The following is a 14,278-nucleotide window of genomic DNA, read 5'->3' as shown; positions in this document are numbered from 1 at the left end:
AGAGCATTCATCTTGGCAAAACTAGATCCAAAAGGTTCAACTTTTGAGGAACATTGTTACTTATCTGGTTGAAAAATAAGCTTTAGGAACTACCTAAAACTATTAAAGAGGCCTCTGAGTGTGAGTGTTTCTATTTTCTGTCCCTGTTACTCTGTTTCACTGTGACATCTCACTGAACTAAGCTGTTCAGGTGAGGATCTGGAAAGCCTGTGGAAATGATGTGATGTGTGTAATGCAGAATGCAGAGAGTGATGCTCAAAGGGCCAGAGCCCCTCTGCTCTGGAGACAGCTGAGAGAGATGGGGGTGCTCAGCCTGGAGAAGAGGCTCTGGGGTCTCCTTGGAGCCCCTGGAAGGGCTACAAGAGAGCCGGAGAGGGACTTTTGCCAAGGGCACACGGTGACAGGACAAGGGGGGATGGCTTCCCATTGACAGAGGGCAGGGCTGGGTTGGATACTGGGGAGAAATTCTTCCCTGTGAGTGAGGGTGGTAAGGCCCTGGCACAGGTTGTCCAGAGGAGCTGGGGATGTCTCTGAGGAACCAGATCTGAAGCCAGCAGCTCTGCCTGCCTGAAGGAGCCACACACGTCCACCAAAGTGAATGAAATTTAGTATTACCCTGTAAAGCAAGGACACAGTAAAGCTGGGAGAATTCATGAAACTACTGGACAAACCAAAACTGCTTTCACATATCTGAAGAAATACAATGGAAAGGTACTGTCATATCATAAAGGGATGCTGCAGAAATCACTGCATAAATTCATAAACATTACTGGAAACTGAGAGCCCTGATTTTCATGCCATGTGCTCTGCTTTTCCCCAGCCCCTGTCAATGGGCTTCAGTGCAATCACTCTGTTTGTGCAGTTCAAACTACAGCTTTACATTTGCAAAAAGATAAAAATATGGTCTGCTTCCCAGCCCTCTGTTCTTCTCTCTCCTCAGCACGTTTTGCACAGGCTGAAGGACCATCCAGTTTCCTTCAGTAGAGAACTCACTTGTCACCTGCTTCACACAAGCCAAGTATGTTCCTCATGTTGTGAGATCCACCCAAGTCCAAACACTGGCCATATTTAAAGCCTGCCTAAGTGTGCCATGGGAGAGCTAAATGCTCATATTAGTGCCAGCAGCACCTCTTCCACAGACAGCAGCCTTCCAGATCAGGCTCCACTTAGGCTTCGCAGTGAGGATCTTGACCATGCCTGCATGGGAGCCCTCATTTGGCAGTGAGCAATGCCAGATTCCTGTGGATGTCTCCATGGGAAGCACAGCCCATGCCTGGGACTCTGGGAGCAGAACTTGTCTCGGAGTGCTGCATGGAGACCCTGTTGTTGCACTTGCCTACGTGACCTGAGCAAAGGAATGCAGAGACGGGAAATCTGAGCATAGCTCTCATTAGTATGAGTGTGTGGCTCATTTCATTGCTAAACAAGCATGTTCACTTGCAGTTCAAACTGTCTCTACTGGGATTTCAGAAAAACTAGACAAATATTTCCATTTTCTTTCCTGCCCCTCCTTCAATCTTACCTCATGTGTCACTGCCTTTCGACTAAATCCTCCGCTGCTGCTTTGCAAGGAGGAGTTCTGCCAGCTCATCCCAGCTGGCTGTAAGCCTTATCCTTTGCCATTTTAGGTTTAAGAGAGTGATCCCCTGCTGATGCCCTCTCTCCATATTTCCTTAGGTCATTCCAGGAAACTCTCTTCTCCTTGCCCCACTCACTTTGCAAGGCTTTTTCACAATAGGTAAGGAACAGGTAGGAAAGGAAACTGCTTTTATCCGGTGGCTTGGAGTGTTGCATGTGACTGTAGCTCCCCTTCCTACAAGCAGAGGAGGGATTTCAGTAGGAAGGCTCCTTGGAGAGGTAGGAGTGGGAAGGCATGACCCAGGGCATTCCTGCACTTCCATAATTCCAGGCTGGACATGGTGGGCAGCACCTGAGAGCAGGCCTGGCCCAGCCTGCTCTGCCTGACCCCTGCACCAGCCACAGCTTCGAGTCATCTTTCATCCCATGTCACCGAGCACGTCCCAGCCAGCTCCAGACATTCCCTTAATGCACGTGGGGTTCCACAGCTTCCCTTACTTGTGCAATAACCTGATCACACTTGGCTCTCCTGAGCTCATCACAACTATTTATGCACAGGGCTGAAGACCACGGGCTCAGTGGGCTGTAGAAACCATGTTATTAATTGCACAGTGCCAGATGTGGGAGAGGTTTCCCAGAATGAGTGAAAGCAGGACAGGGGCATCTGCCCTGGAGTTTTGCAATACAGAGATGAAATCCTGGACAGGAATGTTGTTAGATGAAAACAAACCTTTAGGAAACTCATATCTCAGCTCAGCTGCTACCCTATTCTATACACAGTGCTTAATTAAACCCAAGCCAGGTCAGGGTAAAGCACTGCCGATGTCAGAAGGATCCTGCTGCTCTTACATCAAATTCCGTAGAGGATTTCACCATTGCCTTCATCCCGTGTAAGGAGACACACACCCCATAGTTTTCTCAAACCTCAGGCTAAATTATCCTGTTCTTCCATTCTCTCTCCTTTCTCTGTGGGAAAATGTCTTGCTTGTGCTTGCTCTGTGGGCAGACCTGTGAAACAGTTCATTTGCTGGCTTTAAAAGCCATTCTCCAGATTTTTTTTCAAGATATTTTCATTGTTAAACATCACCTGGATCATGGCCAGTAATAAACATTCACCTCTTAAACTTTACAGCCTGGTACCATCCTCACCTTTCTGCTCACCCCAGTTCTGCTTATCTTGGTGTCACTAAGGAATGCAGGGCTCAGCCTGAGAATTCCTGCGGGCGGAGGGGCTTTGTGCAGCCCTGAATCGCCCCCGGGGAGGGGGCGTCTGCTTCAGCTCTCTGCGCATCAGCGTGTGAAAAGGCTGACAGGAACGCCTGCCTTTGCTAACCGCTCCCTCAGGTTGTCACTGAAACTCTCAGAAAAGCGGAAAAAAAGAATAAAAGGCGACATGAGAACAAGCCAAAGTGACTCACAAAGGGGAAATCTATGCCTGCTGTTAGTAGGTATTTCAAAGAAACTTGTGAACTGAGGGCTACTGCCTGCCCTGGGAAACCTGCCAGTACCTGGGCAGCTGCCTGAGATGTAGCACCATAGCAGAAATATTTCAGATGATGGGAGTTTGCAGCTAAGCAAGAGCTGGGAAGATGCAATACCTGCCACAAAAAAAACTGGCCATCCAAAAAGCCAGAAACAACGATGGAAAATAAAAATAACAAAAGCTCGTTTTCCAAGGGTGCTCTGCCCCTTGCAACAGGTTCTCTTTATCACTCAGAAATCAAGGGCCTCTGGGCAAACAAAACCTCCACCTCCCTTCCACCTTCACCAAAACGAGCAGCCGCTCTCCCAGTCTGACAGTCTGCTCAAATGAGTCTCTAAAATGAAGTCAGTAAGGATGAACTCATTCAAATTAAGGCAGCTTTTGGCTCACGGAGTTTCCTGGAGTATTTTTGTAAGATATTAAAATCAGTAAGATAACCAATAACCCTAAAATAAGCAATAAAAATCCACTGCCTGTAAATACTGAGCTAAGGGCAGCAAACACAAGTATTTAATAGCCCAGGGCAAAGCCAGGCCACCTCCCTGCTCCTCGGCTTCCCAAAGAGGAGAGCCGCAGCTCTGCGAAGCCAGAGGGAATGCAAGGTTTTCCACCGGCCTGTCTGGAGCTGAACTTTCCTCCTCTTATACCAAATTCTTCAGATTTTTGTAACCTGCTCCACTTCACCCTTTGAACCGCAGCGAGTGCAGAGCTCTGAAGGTACCTGCGGGCGCGCACGTGCCGGGCCCGGCCGCCCCTCCAGGGTCAGCGGTGGGATTAGCCCCTCATTGAGGAAACCATTTATCTTGCCCTGGAGCCATTCCACGGGGGAACAACATGTGCACCTCGCCCAGCCTCCAAGGGAACCGCAATGGCTCCAGAGAGTCCTACTGGGAGCCCCTATCTCTGCTCTGTGGATGTCCTGGTGTTTTTCAAGGCTCTCTCCCCACGCACATAATAACCCACGCGGTCAATAGATAAGGTCTGCGTAAAGTTTACTTGCAGGCTCAAGGTTTTTGGTCAAGCAAGACCTTTATCTGCACTTTAGCACCAAAGTTTACAGGTCGTTGCTGCCTTCATGTCAGGGGTCTGTTGTTGCCTCGATAAAGGAAAAGCGCTGACTACTGTTCTAATGGAAATTTGAACAATTAGTTGTCCTACAGTAGCAACAGGACATCCACCTTTTGCTTTTACTTTGGAACAGTCTCCATCAACTCATCCCTTTCTGGGATCATTTCTCTGACTTTATTCTCTGCTCTAGACCTAATTATTGTTTGAATTGTGGGAATGCTGAAAAACCCAGCTCAAGGGCAGGTCTCTCAGTGGGAGATGGTTTATGTTGTCAGTTTTACTTATCCAGCAAAGGATGAGAGAAGTAGCAGGAAGGGAATTCTCCCAAGCCATGTGGTACACAGCTGCAGAACGGAGAGCACAACCCACGCACAGCGGGACCAAGAGCGGCCTCCCAGGACTGTCACACGGGGAATGTGTGACATCCACGCCCTCTCCATCGGCAGAGAATTCCTCTCTGCGGGAGCAGGTGAGAGTTTCACTTTTGACATATCCTAAGGGCCTCCTTAGAAAAGTAATTTGTCCTGCGTGAACTTTTGTAGGATTTACTCCCCAAGAGCAATAGTCTTAGAAATTTAAACACTTGAAACCCCTCATTGGCGCCTAAAGAGAGAGCCAAGCTCATGTCAGCAGGCAGAGCCCCAGCTTTACATCATCCTGACCTGCCAACAAAGGAGCACAATTCGTCTCCCTCCCCCCGTTAGTGGAAGACGTGAGAGTTGGGACTATTGACACTGATCTGTTCCCTTTGCCCCCCTCTGCTTGGACAAAGACAGGCAGGAGCAGCCCTGCCTGAGTGTTGGGAAATAAGAGCCCTCCCACCCACCTCCTGCTAGGGCCAAGGGAGCGGGGAAAGCTGCCCGGAGCCGCCCCCTCTCAAAGCTGGATGCGGGGGAGTGAGCCTGGAACAAACCTCGCCTGAGTTTGTGGGCAGAGCCGGGAGCAGGGAAAGCTGGGAACAGAAAAGAGGCATTTCACGCCGTCGGCTGAGTCACACCAAGCGTATAAAATCAAGGCCAGGCAGTCGGAGCCACTCCGAGCGGAGGCACGAGGCACCAGGACTTTAGGACAGGTACGTGCAAGCGGATGCGGTTTAGATACAAGGATTAAGATTAAATCTAAGATTGGAATACGGCAGCCCAATTCCTCCCATCCTCTCCCTCCCAGTGCTGCGGAGCAGGGGATCCAGCGGTGACCGGGAAGCCCTGAGGCTGCTTGGCTCTTGCACGGTTCCATCTGACGAAAACGACACGGGCAAACACAACACATTACTTTGGTGGTCTGGTCTATGCTATTTTACTGGTCCCTACTTCAAACCTGGGATGGCAGCAAAGGGTAACAGTCTGGGCAAGACCTGGCATCATTCAGGGAACAGCAAGGAGCAATTAAACTTTGGAATAGGTCGGAGATATTTTATAATACGTGGGGCTTCAGTTATCACCCTACACTGTAATATATTTCTGGACTAGGAATGATCGTTTTGATGCCGGGAAGCACAAAAGACAGCTCATTAAAAAAAGCACGGGTTTGGGGCTGGGGTTAATTCCTTCCTCTGACACAGAGTACCTGTGGGGACCTCGCACAGGTCATTAAGGACATTTTTTTTTACGAAGGCAAAAGCAGGGCTGGGAGGAGGACGGAGCTGTAACACTAAATAACATGTTTCTTGGCGCTCAGGCCTTTAGGGCCCTGATCCAGGAGCATACTCGATTTCTGACCACTTCCACTGACATGTGGTTCGGGAGCTGCATTTTCAGTGCATCCTTTCCCAGCAGCTGGGCTGTGCAGCCTGTCTGTAGCTCTCATCTCCAGCAGGGCACAGCCCTGCCGCTGCCTGGCAGACAGGCTGTGGGGCACTGCCAGCTGCTCAGTATCCCCAAACCCCTGTGGGGTCCCCACTGTGACCGTCCTCAGAATGGGACAGAACTGCCCTGGCTGAGCCCACACAAGTCCCTGGTTTTGCTAACGAAAGTACTTCCAAATACAGGAAAGAAACTTTTACCTGCCCACTCCAACACAACTCAGCCCAGTTTGGGATCCTGTGCTTTAAAGTTTGGCAACTCTCCTCTGTCCTCAGATCCACTGATTTGCTTTGCACAATATCACAGGAAACAGTCCCGTGCCATAGGCACACTTGACCCCGTTGTTTGGGCATCACCCCACAGGAAAACTCTTCCCACTGGGCTGGCCAAACTGGACACTATGCAGGACAGCCTGCTGGCACTGAGGGTCCTGGTGTGGGATACAACTCGGTTCATGCTTCCTGCATGACTGAGACTGCATGATACTTCTGTCCCCAAGGATTCACGTGTGAAAAACATGTTTACTTAGGTTCAATTACAAAAGAGCTATTAATTATCACTTATCACTGTCCAAATATAATAGGAAAGGGCTTATAACTGTTTTTCTTTTAAATAGTTTGTAGATACCTGGAAGAATTTTAATCTAAATGTTGATGTTTTGTTTTCCCCTTCCTGAAACAAAAAGGAAACAGATCTTGCAAACTGCAGGCACCTTGGAGAAGGATGTTGTTGCCCTTGCTCATTCTCCCTCTGCTGCTGGGGACCACAGCACAAGGCCCCGTGAGCAGAGCAGCATCCAGGGATGTCACCACCTTTTTCCAGCTGGCTCAGGAAGACACTTGGAAGAATGTTAATCTTACCAGCATGTCCTGTGAGGATCGGAAGAACAAGACCTGGATCACTCTGCAGCTGACCAACAGCAGCCTGACAGCTTTTCCTGTCTGCCTTCCAGAGGCCCTGGAGACCTTGGATCTCAGCAATAACCTCCTGGAAGAGGTGAACGGCACAGAGATAGCAAACCTCCGACAGCTGCATGTCCTCTCGCTGAGGCACAACCACCTCTGGTCAGTGAGGTGGGGATCTGAAGCCCTCAGCAGTCTCCTCAAGCTGGACTTGAGCTTTAATAAGCTGTCATCTGTGCCATCCTGCCACGGCTCTGCCCTGCCTAACCTGAGGTGGTTGTCCTTGGCTGGAAATCCACTGATGGAAATCCAGCCACTGGCTTTTTCCTGCTACCCTCAGCTGCAGGTCTTGAACCTCTCTGCAACACTGCTCGGGCAGGATGACAGCAGAGGAATCAGGGACTCTGCTTTTGCCATCAGCACAGATCCCCACGAGGCCATGAACAGGCCTGGAAACTCCATCAATGTGCTTGATCTGAGCAGGACCTTTTTTGAGAAAAGTAAGTTTCTGGGTTTCCCACTGTAGGCATGGGGCTTGGTCAGGCCAGGGGAGCAGAAGCCTTGCTGGGACGATGGCTCCCATCCTGGCTGAGCCTGGAGTGCAGGGGGAACACCCCACACTGAAAGCTGCAAACAGCTGGTCCAAGCGTGCAAGGCACTCTCATGCAAACCAGCCTCCCAAAGGAAGGGCAGAGACCAAACACCATGAGACAGGACGATTTATCCCAGTGTAGTCACCCACTTCCATCCTAATCCCACTGTCTGCTACTGACAGTCATCCCCCTGTCAGCCCCGGGATTAGTTTTGGGAAGCACAGGAGGAAATTAGTTTCTTTCCAAACAGGCTGTTGAAATCTTTCTTTGTCCCCACAGCTACACTCAGCTTTTAGTGCTGCACTGAAGTAGCACAGGGAGAGGCTTTTTGTGCCATCCACAGCCTGGATACTTCCGCTGAGGGGGGAGACAATCCCTGCCCCGAACAATCCACAGGAGGATTTTTCCCTTTTGCCGGCCTCCCCTGCCAGCCTCAGTTTACACCTGAGGTGCTGAGACACACAGATGTGAGATGCCTTGCCCAGCTGCTCAGCCTGGGGCAGGGCCAGGGCCTCCTCAAGTCAGAGGCTTCACTTCAACTCACATTAAACATCTGCACCACCAAATTTCCTCCATGAATTTGCCTAATCCCTCTTGTGGTAGTGAATTATCCTATTGAGTCATGGGATGGAAAGGCCCTTTTGTACAAGACCTACTCCTTCTGTTTCATGCCTCTTGGCTCTTCTTCCTGTGCTAGGAGAAATAAGTGATTTGCCTTTCTTGCACCAGTCAGGACCTCGTAGAACACCTTCCTGAGTAGAGAAATCCTCGTTCATTTAATCTCACCCAACGAGAAATCTATTCCATATCTCTTATCAGCTTTGTTGTCCTTATTTTCCCTCTTTTCCCCTGCCCTATGACAGCCCGACTTGCAGGGACTATTACAAAAATGCAGCTGCATGAGTGTTTATACACTGATGTATTGACTTTTGTTCTATTCCTTTCCCAAAGAGAATAGCTGCAGAAAGTGACAGATACATTATATCTATGAATTCAAACCCTTTTTCTAGGCAGAAATCCACAGGAATGTTTAGGCAATAGATTTAAGTATTTTTCTGTTTCAGTTCAGCCAGAGTGGGTCAGAGACTTGGCCAACCTCAGATCACTTCACCTGACCAACATGCCACGGTTAAGAAGCCTCGACAGCGACATCTTCAAGCCTCTGCCTGGTCTCCAAGAGCTGCATTGTCAGAACTCCCGTTCCCTGGGTTTTGTGCAGACAGAGACGTTTGCCAGTGCTCCTCATCTGAGCCATCTCTCATTTGAGAAGTGAGTTGGTTTTTTTTGTCCTTCTTCACATAATGCAGCCTTTGCCTCACAGTGCTGTGGTGCCTGGGCACTGACTCAAACATTTTGTTATCAGATTTAGGAAGGAGGTGTGGACTTGCTGTCTTTGCCATGTAAAACCTGTGATCTGGCCTGATAGAGCTGATACAGCTCAAAGAGCAGCATGGGACTCATAGCACAATTAATTGTTTGCTCGAGGTTGTATCCATTGTGTTCTCTCTCCTCTGCCTTATCACCCTGTCCTATGGATGAATTCACCCAGCACTGTTTAGATCAGCACAGATCCACTGAATCCCACCTGTGATACAGACTGGGCTTCCAGCACCTACAGTGGCAATATCCCATCAGAGGAGAAGCAGCTCACTGAGGGTCCCCTGCTCTGCAAGGATGAATGCAATGTTTTAGTCCTCATTCTAGGGGTAGCACCTCTTGGTATGTTACATACCTGAAATACTAAGAGGAACAAAAGTCCAAAAGTGATTTATCAAAAGATAAAGAGCAGGTGAAATGCATACAAAGGAGAAAACCTGGAGAGCACTTTGAAACATTTTTATAATACCAATCCAGATATAAGCATATCAGAAAACAAACACTAGAGCACTGGCTGTGCCTAGAAACCAGTTTCATGAACATAAACCCATACAAAGCAAAAACCCTATGGAACCCATCCCCCCTTGACTGCCCTATGGGATTTACACAGCACTTTCCAACACTTGCAGGAATACCAGTCCAAAGTATCATGCCCATACCCCTAAAAATCATGCCCAAACTTAAAGAAATTGCTGTTAAAATCCTAGAAAAAAAGAGAGCATCTTCTGAGCCTGCAGAGTGCAGGATGGTGGGTTTAATAACTGGTTACTGCCAAGGGAACTGGGAATATTGCTTTGTGCCTTACACACACTAAGGATAAGGGATACTAAGCACACTCCAGCTGTTTAAGGTAGCTCAGCATTTTTTAATTACTGCATTTGATCTCTTGTAGCTGTAACCTGAGTTCCTTTAATCCTTGGAACACCAATTCATCGGATGGCATCACCACCATCAACTTGTATGGGAATCCTCTGCTGTGCAACTGCCAGCTCTCCTGGCTGCTGTCCAAGCCCAAGAAAGTCGTTCTGCAAAAGTAAGTGAGCTCAAGGAGATCAAGTAATGCTCCTCAGACACAACTGCAATGTGCAGAGTTGTTTGGGGGGCAGACATGCACCACCATTCACTAAGTGATTCAAATTCCTTGTGTGTTCTTCCCTTCCACAAGAGGCAGAAGTGCAAAATAATGTCCCTTTCAGGGACAAAGCATTAAGTGTTATTAGCTGTGGATTCTACGTTAAGGGGAGAATATTTTCTGTTTTGGACCATATTTCACTATTAGCTGAAGACAGAAAATGAGCTGTCTTGATGGACCTGCTCTGGGAGCAGTAACTGGAAAACTTTAGAATATCTTTAACGAATTATTTTCTTCTAACCCTGCTATTCCCAACGCTTACATCACCACCACCAGTCAACAAAACCCCTTGCAAATAGCACCATTTCTCACCTATTGTTTTCATGCTCCCCTACAGTTTTACAGACTAATTACAATAAGCTGCAGTTAAAAGAAATATTTGCATATAAATGGTCTTTCTTCCTTTTGAAAGGCCACCGAGAAGATTTGTCATCAAATCTCTCAGAGAGCAGGGAAGTAGATTGTTTAGGTTGTTGAAATTAGTTTTTCACCGGGATGGGTTTAGCAGTTGCATTCTTTACCAAAACTTCAGTGTCTGAGTAAATAAAGAATTCGATCTTAGTCACTGAAAAGTCCCACCTCCCACTGCCTAAACCAGATGGATTAAGAATCCTTGGAATCCTGTTACATCTCTCTGCATGTGTTCCCCTGTTACTGTGGCATTAAAATCTGACCCTTTACGACAAGTTGCCTTGAATCCCGATGCCCTTTGCTAAAGTTCACAGCCATTGTTGTACCAAAGGACACTTCCCCTCGGGCAAAAGATATCCCTGCACCTTACAAAACCAAAAAGCCAGTTCCAGTTAAATTTCACAGTCAGTGCTGTGGAAATCTGCCCAGACTATTGTAAAGACAATCTAGTTTTGATCTAGGTTTCACATTCTCACTAACGTAGACTGTTTTGACAGCAGGTCATCAATTCCAGTCCAAGCAGCCTACAGACACATGTGATGTTCTTCTGGATCTTGACTATTCTGGTTTCCCCCTGCAGGGCTCGGGAGACTTTTTGCACATCCCAGGAAGATTCTGGCAGACCTCCAACATCTTTTTCACTGCTGGAGCTCTACGATAAATGCCATTCAGAGAGCAATGTTACACTGCCCGATTCAAACACAGCCCTTCCCAATCACGATGCTTTCAGCTTCACCAGTGATGATGCCTCTGCTACAGTAACAACAGACTCAGCTCTGTTGACCAAAGATTTGACTCACACCAGCTCCCTTACCCAGAGGAATGTAAGGAGCACAGCAACACCTAACCCAACACTGACCAAAGACACCTATACCAGCTCCCTAATCCAGAGGGATGTGATGAGCACTGCAGCATCCAACACAATGCTAACCAAAGACACTTATACCAGCTCCTTAATCCAGAGGGATGTGATGAGCACTGCAGCATCCAACACAATGGAGCTGATCCTAACAAAAGCCAACAGTTCCTCCCATGAGGAGGAGGCAGTTTCTGAATCCACAAGCAATCCCCCTTCCTTGGCATCTGTAACCTCCTTCCCGGTTTTTCTCCAGGAGCTCTTTGCTCAGTCCCCAGATCACAGCTCCACAAGTCCAGCTGGAACAGAACAGCTACAGAGAGGGCTCAGAACAACCGACACGACATTCCCTCGGGAAGGGCAATTCAACCAGACCACCAGTGATTATTCCACTGGAGGAACAGGAGTTCCCCACACCACCAACCACCACGTTCACTCCTTTGCCACCCATGCCAAGGAAGGTGCCCCCCAGACGAGCCCCCCACAGCTGAACTCCACAAGGAGCAGTGCCCACTCAGAGCCTGCACCCACCACACCATCACCACATTACATCGATGACTATGACTACGAAGAAGCAGCAAAGGAAACCCCGGTGCAAGGCCCACAAGTGCACATCGCCTGTGACTACAATCCTTGCAGGCACCTGCAGAAGCCATGCAGGGAACTCCAGAACATATCCCAGTGTTCATGTCCCGGCACGTCGAGGGAAGATGAGATTCCAGACCCACCCAGGCTCAGAGAGGTGATTGAAATCACTGACAGCTCTGCACAGGTACGCTGGTGTGCCCCTTATTCAGTTGTTCACAGCTATGAGCTGATGATTCGTGCCCAGGACAGCGATGACAGGCAGCTTGTCATGGACAACATCTACCCCACAGCCAGGCAGTACACTCTGTATAACCTGCTACCATTCACCACTTACCAAATCTGTGTGACTGCCTCCAACAAAGCAGGGTCAAGCCAGACAACAGGCCAGGAAATTCCAGGTAATTCGTGCACCAGCTTTAAAACAAAACCCAGCTACAAGTATGTTTTTGCTGGTCTGTCTGCAGCAAGTGGATTCTTTCTCATTACCACAATTATTTTGTCTGTGTGCCTGTGTAAGGCATGTAAAAAGCCTCAGAGTGAGCAGTATGGTACACACTTAGTTTCCTACAAGAACCCAGCATTTGATTATCCCTTAAAAGTACAAACCACTAATTAGCTCTGGGTGATTCTTCTACGCATTCAAAGTTCACTATCTCCATCACCTTGGCGTGTTTTTGTGAGACTCTGAAAATGTCCTTCAGCAAAACTATGAACCATCAGATTCCATAACCCTGACGTTTCTAAGGGAGAGAAAAGCACCAAAACAAAAAGAAAAACTAATAATGAAGGTAGTCAACCAGAAAAAAGGCTTTGGACTCCTGTTCCTGTGCTAAGCAGCAGCAAGCCTGGACACTAACCTTGAAAAGTTGTTTTTGTAATCACCTACAAATGGAGTAGCATAAATTTGACACAGTGAGAGGCTGCCTGGCCAGCTGTCTGCCTCCAGTATCTCTCATGAGCACAGTCTGTGATGAGAGCTGTAATCCAAGGTGAATTAAGCTGAGCAAGACACACTGCTTTTATTCACAGAGCAAAGCTGGGGTTCAATTTTTTAAAGGTATTCTCCATGAAGAGAGTACAGCTGAAAGGAGTGAGTGGGCTCAGTGACAAGGTGCTGCACAGCTCTGACTGCTCCAAGGAAATGCAGTGGATGCAGATCATCAACCTAACCCGTTCAGGAAAAAGAAACATGAAATTTAATTGTAGTCACAGGTTGTGCAGGATCCTTAGGACAGAGGTAATTGTTTTGTTCTGACTTTTTTATGAGTTTGTCCACAACTGAGCCTCCAAAGCAAGCTGACAGGCAGTGGGGGGTTTGCAGTACAGCAGTGACCCACAGAACGGCCGAGGGGAGCATATTAACATTTGCTTCCCAGTGGATTTTAAGCAGAGAGGATGTTCTGTCCCAAAATTTACCTCATACAGAGGCAAAGAGCCAAGTAATGAAGCAATTTAACGCATGTGCTGCTGAGACCTGAAAAACCCTAGTTTTTTGTTGCACTAGCAGCAAACAGTTCTGCAGACACCTTTCAAATGAACTCCTGGGTGCCAATTTCTGTACAATAATAAGAGATGCTGACAATCCCAACTTTGAGATGCCATTAGAATTCAAGGAGGTGTCCCAATCTGATGTTTCCCCATAGGTTTCAGTTCCAGGAGCTGCCTGTTCCTGCTGCTGTACAGTGCTGTACAAACACAGTGCATAAAACCCCCTGGACTCTGAGGGGAAGGTGCTGTACTGTGTAGAAGTTCTATTCTTTTGGGGTTTTTAATGCTTTCAGTATTACAGAAATAAAAGCTACAGAGCTATACTCTGTTTTTTAAAGACATGGATCTTGGTGTTGTCTTTACCGTCTACAGTGTTTAGCCTGAAAAATTAACTCCTTTTGTTGTTTTAGAATGAACTTTCAACATAGTAAAGAAATGTTTTTATTATGGTAGTTGTGTTCTCTGATGTCCCAAGTGCTTTCATTTCGTATGTGGCAGCAGGAGGCTTGTGCCTTCTCACCACTATGGACTTACAAACCTTTCCTGGAAATTTGTTTTCTCCCCAGCACTGGTCTGGGAATGACTGACTGGACAGATACAAATTCCTGCCATGTCTGTCCTGAGCCCCATGATTCAAACTCTCAATGGAAGTGAAATGCAAATGAAGAAGACAGGATGGTGTCACCTTTTCAGTTTGAAAATCTCTTTTATTTTCTCATTCTGGTAGTTTGGACCTTCCTCTGTTTGGACCTAGGTTTTTCCACTTATTTCTGGCCTGGTTTTTCCTGCATTTTCTGGGAGGGTTTAGTAAACAGGTACAGATGATTGTCATTTGAAGTGAGCAAATTGCCAAAGACTCACTATGCCAAACTGGGGAAGAGATCATATATTCCCTTGTGTTTGCACAGCATAACTCTAGGAGACCTTGGTTGGGGTGTTTGGTTTTACCAGAAACAAAGCAAAATAAGAGATTTGTGAAGAGCAATTTATATTGTCTCAA

General features: G+C 47.6%; 1 protein-coding gene across 1 annotated transcript; it reads left to right on the top strand.

Annotated features, from left to right (window-relative positions):
• The first annotated feature begins 4,990 nt into the window (after window positions 1-4,990).
• On the top strand, window positions 4,991-13,601 carry LOC131574257 (leucine-rich repeat neuronal protein 4-like). The gene is made up of 5 exons (XM_058828678.1): window positions 4,991-5,201; window positions 6,617-7,333; window positions 8,491-8,695; window positions 9,696-9,836; window positions 10,927-13,601. The coding sequence occupies exons 2-5, from the start codon at window positions 6,655-6,657 to the stop codon at window positions 12,404-12,406; spliced, it is 2,505 nt and encodes an 834-aa protein (XP_058684661.1). The 5' UTR covers window positions 4,991-5,201; window positions 6,617-6,654; the 3' UTR covers window positions 12,407-13,601.
• The last annotated feature ends 677 nt before the right edge of the window (window positions 13,602-14,278 follow it).

The sequence above is a fragment of the Poecile atricapillus genome, unplaced genomic scaffold (genome assembly GCF_030490865.1).
Source record: "Poecile atricapillus isolate bPoeAtr1 unplaced genomic scaffold, bPoeAtr1.hap1 scaffold_209, whole genome shotgun sequence".
NCBI lineage: Eukaryota > Metazoa > Chordata > Aves > Passeriformes > Paridae > Poecile > Poecile atricapillus.
This window is presented reverse-complemented; position numbering and strand designations above follow the sequence as displayed.

Bases quoted from the DNA above. Each gene is read 5' to 3' on its own strand.
- LOC131574257 (XM_058828678.1), top strand. From the start codon at position 6,655: ATGTTGTTGCCCTTGCTCATTCTCCCTCTGCTGCTGGGGACCACAGCA. The intron at 7,334-8,490 runs GTAAGTTTCTGG...TTTCTGTTTCAG, and splicing joins CAGGACCTTTTTTGAGAAAA to TTCAGCCAGAGTGGGTCAGA. The intron at 9,837-10,926 runs GTAAGTGAGCTC...TTCCCCCTGCAG, and splicing joins AAGAAAGTCGTTCTGCAAAA to GGCTCGGGAGACTTTTTGCA.